At 49.3% G+C, this 12,234-nt stretch overlaps 2 protein-coding genes across 2 annotated transcripts in view; both read left to right on the top strand.

The window, feature by feature from the left end:
- CAPN5 (calpain 5) overlaps nucleotides 1-12,234 on the top strand; it is a 50,311-nt gene that overhangs the window by 24,416 nt on the left and 13,661 nt on the right. The window contains exon 3 of the mRNA XM_041461938.1: nucleotides 7,631-7,762. Within this exon, the coding sequence (XP_041317872.1) occupies nucleotides 7,631-7,762 (132 nt within the window). The remainder of the gene's footprint in view (nucleotides 1-7,630; nucleotides 7,763-12,234) is intronic.
- LOC121350538 (olfactory marker protein) lies at nucleotides 11,031-11,510 on the top strand. The gene has a single exon (XM_041461939.1). It carries the CDS (start codon nucleotides 11,031-11,033, stop codon nucleotides 11,508-11,510), a length of 480 nt encoding a protein of 159 aa, XP_041317873.1.

Below are 12,234 nucleotides of genomic sequence, written 5' to 3'. Positions count from 1 at the left end.
GAGGATGGCATTTTGGGGTGATTTGCCTGTGTTAAGGGCAGGTGTTCCTGCTGGAGCAAGTGTCTTTCACCGAAGCCCTTGAAAAGAATTGACCAGGCATGGTGCTGCCTCTTGCAAAAGGAAAATAAAATACAAAGAGTGTGACTGTGTGTGTGAATGTGCAAATGTGTGAGTTTGTGAGTGAGTTGTGTGAGTGGAAATACAAAACAACGCTTGTTCGATATTTCGGGATCTTTGTGAAGAAACCACTGCTCAGCGATGCATTCCTCCCAGTCCCCATCCAAGAAGGAAAAGGGTGAACAAGCCATCTTGATGGAAAGTGGTCATGGATGGTTAAATTTTGACTGTGGTCTGATGTGAATGCCACTGACAGAATTACATAAGAATTAATGTCCCTTCTCCCAGTTAGCAGAAGCTCATGACTCCCCATCTCTAGAGGGTGGTTTTCTCATAAAGCAGGATTCTGTTTGTAAAGCTACACCCAGTGTATGAATAACCAGAATAGGCGTGGGCTGGAAGTAGTTTCTTTAAATGGCTTAAACTCGTGATAACCTCATTTTTCATCATCTTTGCATAGTCAGGGATTAATTTAGGTTGTGGTGAGGTCAAGTCCTGTTTTTGAATGGAGGTGCTATGAATGGAACACAATCACAAACCAAAGAGTATTTCCTTGCCCTGCAAGAAGGAAATGGAGAGAGTATGGCTGAAGGGGTCATGGGAGGTGTCCCCACAGAAAAGCAGTTTGGAGATTTTGATCTGAGATATGCACAATGGAGTATGGAAGCAGTTTTCCTTTGCAGCTTCCAGTTCTTCTTTTCCCATCAATAACTTGACTGTTAGGTTAATTAAAAACAAACAAACAAAACCAGCAGAAAACCCCTGCACAATTTAGATTTCTAAATCCTGTTTTAGAAGATTGGCTTTCAGTGGGACACAGGATTTGGGATTCAGGCAGGGCAGCTGCTGAATTATGTTGCTTGGAGGCAGAAACAGTGCAGCTTGCTCCAGGATTTCACTGGCTGGGTTTGGACCATTCCTCCTGAAATACTGTAGTTTTTCACAGCAGGACTTACTTGGATAGGCTCCTCCCTTTCCACCAGCATGGCCCCACCTCTGCATCCTCCAGGGTGGGCGCTGATGGCTCAAAAGCAGTGCAAGATGTGGAGCATCCTCATGGCTCCTGCCTGTGGTTTGTGGTCCCTCACTTGTACCTGCATGACCGTGATCCTCCAGGTCTGGGGCTTCATGCTTATAGTTTCAAGCCAAAGCAGTTCCCCTGTTTGAGGTTAAACCTCACAACTAAAAATGTTGGAGCAACTGAGAGCGTGGTGTGCCATGTGGGAAGACAGGCTTTGGAGCGTGGGTGTATTTTAAACTCACAATACTGCCAAACCAGGGTTGGTTCACCCTGCAAGTCCTTCCCAGGGGAAGGTGGTCAAAGGAGGTTTGTAGGAGAGCTCAAGTCTGGGATGTGATGGAGGATGGGGAAACTTGGGTGAAGGTGGCCAGCAGCACTGCGCTGAGTCAGAGAGGTGTATCTGTCACAGGGTGTTAAACAGCCTTGGGAGCTTACTTCTTTCCTCTTCCTTGCATGACCGCTCACTGCTCTGAGCACCCCATCCCCCAGTTTGTCAGTGAGCCATGTGAAGACTTTCCTGCTTTGGCAGTGACTTCTGCAGACCTCAGGGCTCTTGGTATCCAGGGAATATTTTTTTTTCTTAGTGGCTTTGCCACCAGACAAAAGCACTTGCTGTGGGAGAGATGGCATGGGGAGGGCTGTGTCTGGATGTGTGGTGATGCTAAAAGCCAAGCTGTGCCAGCCTCTGCATCAGTCTTGGCTGGATAGAGGCTGAAGAAGTCCTGGGTGGAGTAATGGTGAGACTTCCCAACAGTGCATCCCTGGAAAGGGCATGTGGGGGGAATGACAGGTCTGGGGTCTCTGTAGTTGTGCCATTCTCTTTCCAATCCCTCTACACTGCTCCTGGGGAAGTGCAGTGCTCTCGCAGCTTCTTGTGTCTCTCCACCTCTCATTGCTTTTTCTTTTTTTGGGTGCCTTTGTACTTTGGATACCCGGAAGATAAAACTGCAGAGGGACCTGACAAGGTCCTGCAAACTGACCTTTAGATCTTGTTTGCCTCTGTCCCCGCTCTTCCTGGTGCCAAAACAAACACTGCCCCCACTCTTCCTGGTGCCAGAACAAACGCCATTGCATGATGCTGTGGTACACAAACTGAGTCAAGCAGGTTGCTGGGAGTGTGGTTTTTGGATGCCTCCCTTCACAAGCAAGTCCTGTTTGCTGTGGGTGGAGTGTCCAGTGCCCTCTGCATGGTATGGGAGCTGATAACAATACAAATGTGTACACACTGAGATACTGAGAGTGGATTAGCATTAGGGATGCCTGACTGAGGCAATACAAACCCCCACAAACTGTTCTGTAGGGTGTAGATATTCCCACCCAAGCCTACCCTCCTTCCATGTGTCTGAAGCTGATCTGCCAAGTATATATTTTTTAGTAGAGCCTGTAGTGACGGGACAAGGGATAATGGTTTAAAACTGAAAAAGAATGGATTAAAAGTAGATATAACAACACAATTTTTTTTTATAGTGAGGGTGGTGAGACGCTGTCACAGTCACTTCCCTGTTGCCCAGAGAAGCTGTGGCTGCCACATCCCTGAAAGTGTTCAAGGCCAGGTTGGATGGGGTTTCAGGAACCTGGTCCAATGGAAGGTGTCCCTGCCTATGGCAGGGGGTTGGAGAGAGATGATCTTTAAGGTCCCTTCCAATCCAAACCACTCCATGATTCTAGAACCGTATATTAATCTATCTGAAAGCATAGACACCTGGTATTCTAAATTCACCCCGTTTCCCTTTCCTTTGTCTCCCTGGTGCAAATTTTATTAATCCCCTTTTTGCAAAATCACACCCCAGTTGCAGATACCTGCAGCAGGGCAACGCAGGGACCTTTGTGTCTGCTGTGTCACCATTGCTTGCCATGCCTGGGGGCCTCTTGCTCTGTTGTCTGTGGGAGTGACATTTAAGACAGGATCCTTTCAGTTCCCTGTTGCTCAGAAGGGAGGGAGGGAATGCAGCCATGCTAATAGATTATTTTGCTGATTTTGCAAGTCTCAGTGAAGGCATTGTTCTGAAACAGCCAGGCTCTGCAATGAAATTAGACTAGTCTGTTCCTTACAAAATCTTGTTAGCAAAAAATGGTCCTGGCATGCAGCAGATGTTGTATCTCCCGTGGTTATTCCTCCTCCTGCCGGAGCTTTTTCCTCCTCACATCTGTTTGGACATGATCTAGATCCCCAGTGAATCTGAATCTCAGAAACCTGCACCAGGAAACATTTTTCGTAAAACATTCACCAATTCTAAAGTAAATTAGAGAGTGTTTTTCTCCTTATGACCGTGTGTGGAATTGGACTGGCTGGAGATGGTGAGAAAGATATTTTCTGCTTTAAATGTATTTGGGAGAAAATTGTGTGTGTTTTGGGAAAGTATCCCAAAAGGGAGAGCAAAGGGAAAGACCATGTGCTTTTGGGTGGGAAGGAAAAACTACAAGATAATTGCTCTGATTGTTTGGGGTTTTTTCCCCCCTTAATGAGCTTCAAAAATCCAAAGCCAGAGGGAGCATACTGTCCCAATCTGGGCTCCCATAAGCCAGACCTCTGCAATCAGCCCCTCATTGACAGGGACCTGCTCTGGCTCTGATTTCCACCTCTGTTCCACATCCATTCGAGGAGGGAGGATATGAATCACCAGAACTTTAAATCACTGTTTTGGCCCTCTCCGTGTTATCAGCCTGAATCTTTCCATAGAACCATCCGCACAGGCTTTCTCTAAATTGTGTTTTGTTGCCTGGAGCTCAGCAGGCATTTCAGCAGACAATTTTAGGGAGGGTAGATCATCTCTGATGGTGCTTAGGATCCTTGTAATAACGATCTCCAGAAGTGTTCAAAGAATGTGTGGGTGTGGCACTTGGCAACATGATCTAGTGGTGAACATGGAAATGTTGGATTAATGGTTGGACTTGGTGATTTTAAGGGCTTTTCCAGCCTTAATGATTTGGTGATTCTTGGAATCTTCCAAGACAGGTTCTCCTTAGGGGTAAAGAGACATGGATGACTCCCTTGGCCAAGGTAGTGTTAAGAACCACATATTAAAACCATAGCTTCCCTGCAGCCACAGCTTTTGGCTTCCCTTCCCTGTTCCTTCCTGCTCTCCATCTGTGTCCAGACTAGGAGCAACCAGGACCCAGGATCTGGCTGTGACAAATGAAGGACAGGATGGACTTCCTGTCTGCTGAAGCCTCAAGTGGCAAGAGGCAGTTTGAGCTGGTTCTGTGGTGGCTGAAGGCTGAACCCAGAAAGCCCCAGGGTGTGTGCGGGTGTAGATGTTGGTGTGCTGCCCTCCTCTCTCAGGGTCATGGTGCTGGGAGGGTGACGTGGTGTTTGCTGCCTGGATCAATGTAATTGCTCACCTGGATTGTCTGCTGCATGGCAGGGAGGAGAGGAAGGTCACGACCTTCTCTGGTCTGGGAATCTCTGCTGCTCTCCTCCCTTTGCACATGCAAGTCCCAGGCCCTGTAATTCCGTCTGGCTGGAGAACAAGCTCCTTATCACTTCCAGCACTTTTCACAGGAAAAGGAGCACTGTTCCAAATGTTCCAAAGCTTTTCTTGGCTTTTTGACCTAGTTCCCCTTGGTATCTTGTTCATCAACCACCTCTGGTGCTCCATGGCTCTGAGTGTGCTTTGCATCACACACCAGGGCCCCACTGTGCTCCATGCAATCCTGGAGCATTGCAGCCTGGCTGAAGCAGTGCCTTGGTCCTTGGCTCCCACCTCAGTACAGCCAGAGAATACAGGGAATGTCATCCCAGTGGACTGAGGCCACACAGTGTAGACAGGAAACTCAGCATCTTCCATAGGGACTGAAGAATCCAAGTAATTTAATATTGGTAAGCTCCAGTCTAAGGAATATGGCAAACCTTCCCAGAGGATTTTTCTGAGGACACTGACCCATGGATGAGACTCAGCCTGATAGAATCAGTTCCACGGCATTAGAACAAGGAGGCAATGCTGCCTTCCCCTTTACGAGGATTGGATATTAGAAAACATTTCGTCGCTGAAGGGGTGTTCCAGCATTGGAACAGACTGCCCGGTGAAGCAGTGGAATCACCATCTCTAGAAATATTCAGGAAAAGTACGGACGTGGTGCTGAGAGACATGGTTTAGTGGTGGACTTGGCAGTGCTGGGTTAATGGTTGGATTCCATGATCTTGGAGGTCTTCTTAATGATTCTGTGATTCTTCACTCTGGAGAAGTGAAGGCTCAGGGGAATCTTGACAATGTCCATAAATACCAGATAGCTGGGAATGAAGGAGACAGAGCCAGACTTCTCAGTGGTGCCCAGTGACAGTACAAGAGACAGTGTGTGCACACTGAAAATCAGGAAATTCCATTTAAGCGTGAGAAAAGACTTTCTACTGTGAGGGTGGTCCAAAAACTGGCACAGGCTTCCCAGAGAGGTTGCAAAGTCTCCATTCCTGGAGATACTCAAAACCTGACTGAACACAGTCCTGAGCAACGTGCTGTAGCTGACCCTGCTTTGATTAGGGAGTGTGGACTGGATGATATCCAGAAATTCCTTATAACCACATTGATTTGGTGATTCTGTGCTTAGGATCACTGGGAGTCCACTGGGACCAGGCTCAGTCCCAGGGCTTGAGCGTGGTGTGTGTGCCTTCTGCAGGGAAGCGTGGCAGCTCCGCTCTGCACTTCAGGGCAGACCTTCCTCCAGCTTCTCAGTACTTGAAACAGGCTTACGAGAAAGATGGGGATAAACTTTTTAGCAGGGCTTGTTGAGATAGGACAAGGAGTAGTGGTTTTAAACTGAAGGACAGTTGATTTAGACTACCTATATGGAAGAAGTTTTTTACAGTGGTGGTGGTCAGATACTGGCACAGCTTGCCCCGAGAGGTGATCGATGTCCCAGCCCCAGGAAACATTCAAGGTCAGGTTGGACTGGGCTCTGAGCAACCTGATCCAGTTGATGATGTCCCCATTTATTGTAGGGACTTGGACTAGATGGGCTTTAAAAGATCCCTTCCAACCCAAACCATTTTGCATCTCTGTGTTTCTCATGATTTCGTGTTCTCACCTGTCTGTGTAATACCAAGCAGCTCCTTTATTGTAATCTGCATACCTCCCCAAGGGACAGCTGTGGTCCTCAGATGGGCTAAAGAGCCTCTGTTCCCCAGAGCAGGATCACAAAGAGCTGATCTTACAGACACCCCCACCCCCAGACACACCCGCCCTGCTGGGTGCTTCCCGTGCTGTGAAACCGGAGCTGAATCGCTCCTCTCCCATCCCGGTGTGCGCCCAGCGATGCTGAGCCGCAGGTGGCTCCTGCCCTTGCTGCTGTCAGCTTGCCTCCCCCTAGCGCTCATCCCAGCATCCTGCAACGCCAGCTTCGGGGGAATTAGTCCTTTTCCTTTTGGGTCTCATCCTAGCCAGTTTGTGTCAGGTTAATTTGGAGGTGTTTGGTGCTGGCTGGGCTGAGTGGGAATAGCAGGAGGTGCTTGTGGTTCCTTTTCCTCCCTGTGATGGGGCCTTAGGCAACAATCTAGTGGGTGGGGTCTGTGCCTAGAGTGCAGGGTTTGGAACTAGATGATCTTTAGAGTCCCTTCCAACCCAAATCCTTCCAAGAATCTATGGGTAGATGTAGCACAAGTCCTCATATGCAAAGTCACGGGGGGAGGGCATATTATTCTGGGTACAACCAGCCTGAAAAATTGGGAGGTGTGGGGGAAGAAGAATAATCTGCTTTTCCTTTTTCCTCTTGAAATTAAATGTAATAACAAAGGGGAAATGGTTCTTTCAGCTCTTTGTCTGTTCTATCTGCTCCCAGCCTCCAGCTGGACGTGAACTTACAAACGGGATTGAGCAGGAGAAAAAAAAAATTAAAAAAGCAGTGTGTCACCTGGAGCTTGCTCAACACCCTCTATTACTTGTTTTCTTGGCCAGGCTCTAAGTGGGAGTGGGGAGCAGGGAGGGCAGCCTGGAGAGGAGTCAGGCAGAGAAAAGCCAATGGTCTTGCTGCATGGCTGGAGGGATGAGCTTACCTCCCAGCTGCCTCCTACCCAAGTTTCTCCATTCATGGTGTCTATCCACAATCCACCATCCTGGCAGAATGAGTATTTAATCTTTCTGGCCCAGCTACAAAGCTGGCTCACCGAATTTTTTTTATCTGCTGTGCTAGGATCTGGAAGACCAGATCCCTCACCCTTCGTAAAAGAGTCACAGAGTAGAGGCGTCTGAAAGAGGAGACTTGCAAGGGCTGTAATGGTGTGAAACGATACCATTATCAACGGCGATAATTATAACAAAGCTGCACTGGTGCTGGGACAGAACAGGGAGTAGGTCTTGTGATGCTGCCCATGTCCTGGTGAGAGCAGAAGGCAGGACAGGTCCTTCTGCCACCAGCCTGATGAGCGAGGCCAGCAGAAAGCTGCAGGTCAGCTTTATGTGGAGTCTGAGGAAGAGATGAAGTGATTTTCCTTTGCCAAGAAGGCCTGATTTCCCTGTCTGCTCACTGAGCCAGTGTGTCTGTTTTTCTCCTGTCCCACAGGAAATCTGCAATGATCCACGTCTCTTTGTGGATGGGATCAGCTCCCATGATTTGCACCAGGGCCAGGTTGGGAACTGCTGGTTTGTGGCTGCCTGCTCCTCCCTGGCATCTCGGGAGTCTCTGTGGCAGAAGGTAAGTGGTTCCCTGTGCCAGGGGAGAGCCTGTCAACACCTTGGCTTTGCATTGTGTTTGTCCAGGTCAAAAACTGGTTCTCAGAGATGCCTCATGTCCTGAAAAGCTGATAATGTGCAAAAAATCTCCCTTAAAAGACTGACTTGCAAAGGGCATTAGTCATCATGACTGCAGTCACCGCACTCCAGCCAAACCCTTGGCCAGTTTCTCCTTAACCAAGTGGATCAAATCCCATCCTGTTTTTCAGATCCCATATTCGATCCTTCAAGTACCAAAATAATCCAAAAATTAACAAGAAGAACAAAATTCAGGATGCTCAGCTGCAGCATTAGGCCCGTTTCCCTCGTTCCCATGGTGTCCCCTCTCTTTGGCTGTTTAATGTGTTCCACCTTGGCAGTGAGACACCTCATGCTGGGGCAGGAAGGTTGATTTCAGGGTGTTAGCATCTCTCCCAAGTCACTGCTTGCCCAAAGCATCCATCCCTGGCGTGTCCATGGCTGGATGGCACCATGTGGCAGTGTTCCTTCAAAGTGTGGGGTCCAAGGGGAATGTACTGTGTGCCAGAAAGGCACCAGGGAGCTGCACCAGGGCAAGGGGCTGCAGGCCTGGGGAGCAAGCAGAGAGGTACAGGGGGAAGGAGGTGCTCAGTGCCACATCCTTGGACAGTCTGTGCCCATCTCCACCATGGCCTCAGCTGTGCAAGATGTCAGCCCTGTGAAAGCCAAGGCAGGGGGACTTCAGCCTCCGGTGCAGGTGTGCATCAATGCAGGGCAAGAGACCAGCAAGTTGTAAGCAACTTTTCCCAGATTTTGCTGTAAAAGGCAGCCAGGGTGTGCAGGCTGCACCACCTCCTTCACCCACAGCCTCCTATAGCCATGAGGTATGGTTTTCTTTTCATAAAAGGAGGAAACCTGAGATGGTTTCCTCCACCCCACATCTTTACATCTGCTCTGTGTGCTGTGGTTCTTCCAGTCTCTGCTTCCTGTGGTGAGCATGAACACCAAGCTCAGGGATTTCTTGCAGCATCCCAATTTTTTGTTAAAATTGAGGTTTTCTTTATATGGGAACAGGATGGCTGTTGTTGCCTTCTAGATAAGCAGTAAGGCTTCCTGCCATGGTGGCTGTGGTGACTGCTGTGGCTCTCATCACAAGGGTGATGCACAGGGTTGTTTAGCTTGTTCCTCACCATCAGCATCCCCCAAGGGTGAGTGGGCAAGTTGTCATCCTTCCTCACCATTCACTTCCAGCTCTGCCCTGGGAAATGCCAACCAAACAGAGGCTGGGTCCCTTTGGACACTTCATTATTTCAGTTTGCGGGGCATTGCTTTTCCTCCCTTGGCAATTTGGCTGTGTGTGTTTGTGACTTGTCATTTTCCATTGCTTTAACTCTCAGAGTTTTTTTTTTACCTGCCCTCTCTTTTCTTTCAGAAGGGCTTGATTTATAGAGTTATGTAGGTTGGAAGGGACCCTAATGACAATTTAATTCCAGCTCCCGTGCCACAGGCAGGGACAACTTTCACTAGACCAGGTCGCTCAAAGCCCCATCCAACCTGGCGTTGAACACTTCCAGGGATGGGGCATCCACAAATTCTCTGAGCAACTTGTGTCAGTGTCTCACCATGCTCATAGTAAATTTCTTATTTGCTGAAGATTTCAGAGACAGAAATAATGAGCCCACGGCCGTAAGTGTGGTTACACATGCAATTGTGATAACATTGCTGGACACCAAAATGTCTCTATTTGGGGTCTGGCAAGAGCTGAGAGATGCTGATGCAGGCTTTAGTATCTCTGAATGTCAGCCCAGGAATCTTGGCCCAGATCAGCCATGGCTACTAGAAAATGTGTTCCTGGTGTACACCAGGATGTAACACAGGATCTGCATGTCCCATGCTGCATTTCACACAGTGAAATTCTCTCTTAAGTGTGGGGAGGGGAATACCTTCAAGCAAACAAGGCAGGCCAGCACATCCCTGTGGATCCCAGGAGGTTGTTTTATTCAAACATTTTCTTCCACTTTGCTTTCTCCATGTCCCTGCTCCCCATTATGTCTGTGTGGTGTGAATCACTGAGTGGGAATGGGGTACTAGAATTTAGTTGAGAGCTGTTTTCTAAATTCCTGAGTCTTGGATACCCCTACATGGCTTTAGGTGTGATCTGGCTCTGTAACACCCTTTCTATGACCCTTCAGATGTGTCTAGCTTTGATGAAAAGAAATTGAGATGCTAAAATGGGGTGCAAAACCATGCCAGGATGCTGGTGCCGATTTGCTGCTGCAGGAGCAGTGTGGCACCTGACTCCTGCCAGCTGTGCCATCCAGAAAAGGGCACAATGGTCATGTTAGTTTGTTATTCATTGGCTTATAGTCAGTTTGTCCCTTGGGACCCTCGTGTCCTTTTCTGGATGGCACAGCCTGATGGAGGCCACCAAAATGGTCAGGAGGAAAGTGGGTTTGTACGTCCGGGAGGACAGAAGGTAAAAGGGGAGCTTATTGCTGTAGGCAGCTACTTAACCATAGAATCACAGAATGGTTTGTTTGGAAGGAACCTTTAAAGGTCATCTAGTTCCAGCCCTCCTGCTATGGGCAGAAACACCTGCCACTGGACCTTGTTGCTCAGAGCCCCATCCTGCCTGGATAGGGGAGTGTGGACAAGATGGAGCCAGGCTCTGGTGGGGATGCACAGTCAGAAGACAAAGGACAGCAGCAGAAGTTGCAGCTCATCTTCTGCATGAGCTCAGTCAGACCCTGGAACAGGACCCAGAGAAGCTGTGGGACCTCTGTCCATGGAGACATTGAAAGACGGACTGGATGAAGCCTGGAGAAACATGATTTAACCCTGAAGTGAGTCCTTCTTTGAGCAGTAGGTTGGATCAGACTCCTCCAGAGTCTCATTCTAGCCTGAATTAGCCATGAACCTGCACTCAGAGAAAGCCACTGCCACTCATCCCTCCCAAGGTGGCATCCCTGGCTTTGTTTTGGGATAATGAGCCATGGTTGTCAGGCGGGTTGCCGGGCAGGCTGACATGAGACATCCCTTCCCTATAGATTATCGTGCACAGCAGCACCAGCAGTTCTGAATCTGCAAATGAGTGGGGAGGGCACTCAGGGGAAGCCCCAGAGGTGTTTTGCGTCACTGGCCCGGGTTGCCTAGCACTGCTGCAGCTGTGGAGAAGGGACACCAGCTCCAGGGGCCTGTCTGATCTTCCCCCCTGCGTGTCCTGTTTGAGAGCCACGCGCTGCTGAGGACGGGGCAGAGGAGCAGCCGAGGTGATGGCAGCCGAGGCAGGGGTGCTTGAGCTGCCCTTCACCTGCGACGAGCAGCTCACGCGGCGCATGCGGCTGCGATTCCAGAGCCTGCAGCAGAGAAACATGAGGCCCCAGGATGGCGAGAAGCTGCTGCGTCCCAACGAGCACATCTACCGAGTGGATTTCATCCAGCAGCACAAACTGCGCTTCCTCCGCTGGAACGTGCAGCTGGAGAGCCCTGGGAAGGTCACGGTGACTGGCACCTCCCAGCACTGGACTCCTGATCTCACCCACCTGATGAACCGGCAGCTGCTGGAGCCGGTGGGCATCTTCTGGAAGAAGCTGGGGGCCGAGGAGGTGGAGTGCAATGAGGCAGATGCCCAGGAATTTGGGGAGCGGATAGCAGAATTAGCCCAGATCCGCAAGGTGATGTATTTTCTCCTCACTTTCACTGGCGGCCTCGAACCAGCTCAGCTGAAAGGCTCCATTGTTTTTAAAGCCTGATCCCCTCTTGCTCAGCTTTTCTCGCTCCAGCTATGCTTCTTTCAGTTCAGTTCTGTGTTCCATTTTTACATCTGTTTTTTTCTTTTTTTCTTTTTAATGAGAGACAGCACTGTGGTAAAGCAGAGAACAGCTCAGTGCTTCTGGACCCCCTCAGACCTGTGAAATATTCCCCAAATGTGCTGCCCTCTGTCTAAATAAGGAAGAGAAGGGGACCATGAGCTTGCTGCTGCATTTGCCTGGAGTATAAGACTGTGTGCTTGTGAATTCATCAGGGATTCACACAGGATCTTACTGGCTTGGAAATATGAGGCTGCCCTAAGTCATCTCACTGCACACCAAAAACCCACTGGAAAAATAAGTAATTGCCATACCAGAAAACAGCAGGGACCCCTGGAAGAGCCCTGCTTTCCAGTTTCCATCCTAGCCATTAAAAAGGGATGACCTGTTTGTGGTGGAGCTCCTCTCCTTGCGAGGTGCTGAGTGCTTGCAGGCTCTGGTGACTTGTGCTGCTGCTGTGGCTGCTTGGAGTCTCTGAAGACCAGTCCCATGGAGAATCCACCTTGCTGTGAAGCTGAAGTACCCTTGGACTCGCTGTGTTCTGCAGATTGTAAACCCACTGGACTAATGGGGAGGTTGGACCAGCCTTTTCTGACCACTGCCACCATTTCTTGCTGGAGGGAGCATGGAATTTGTTGGTCCAAAATGGGTTGGAGCAGACGGGGGG

This window comes from Pyrgilauda ruficollis, unplaced genomic scaffold (genome assembly GCF_017590135.1).
Source record: "Pyrgilauda ruficollis isolate IOZ18807 unplaced genomic scaffold, ASM1759013v1 scaffold158, whole genome shotgun sequence".
Taxonomy (NCBI): Eukaryota; Metazoa; Chordata; class Aves; order Passeriformes; family Passeridae; genus Pyrgilauda; species Pyrgilauda ruficollis.
The sequence above is the reverse complement of the archived record's forward strand: the minus strand, read 5'-3'. Positions and strand labels throughout refer to the sequence as shown.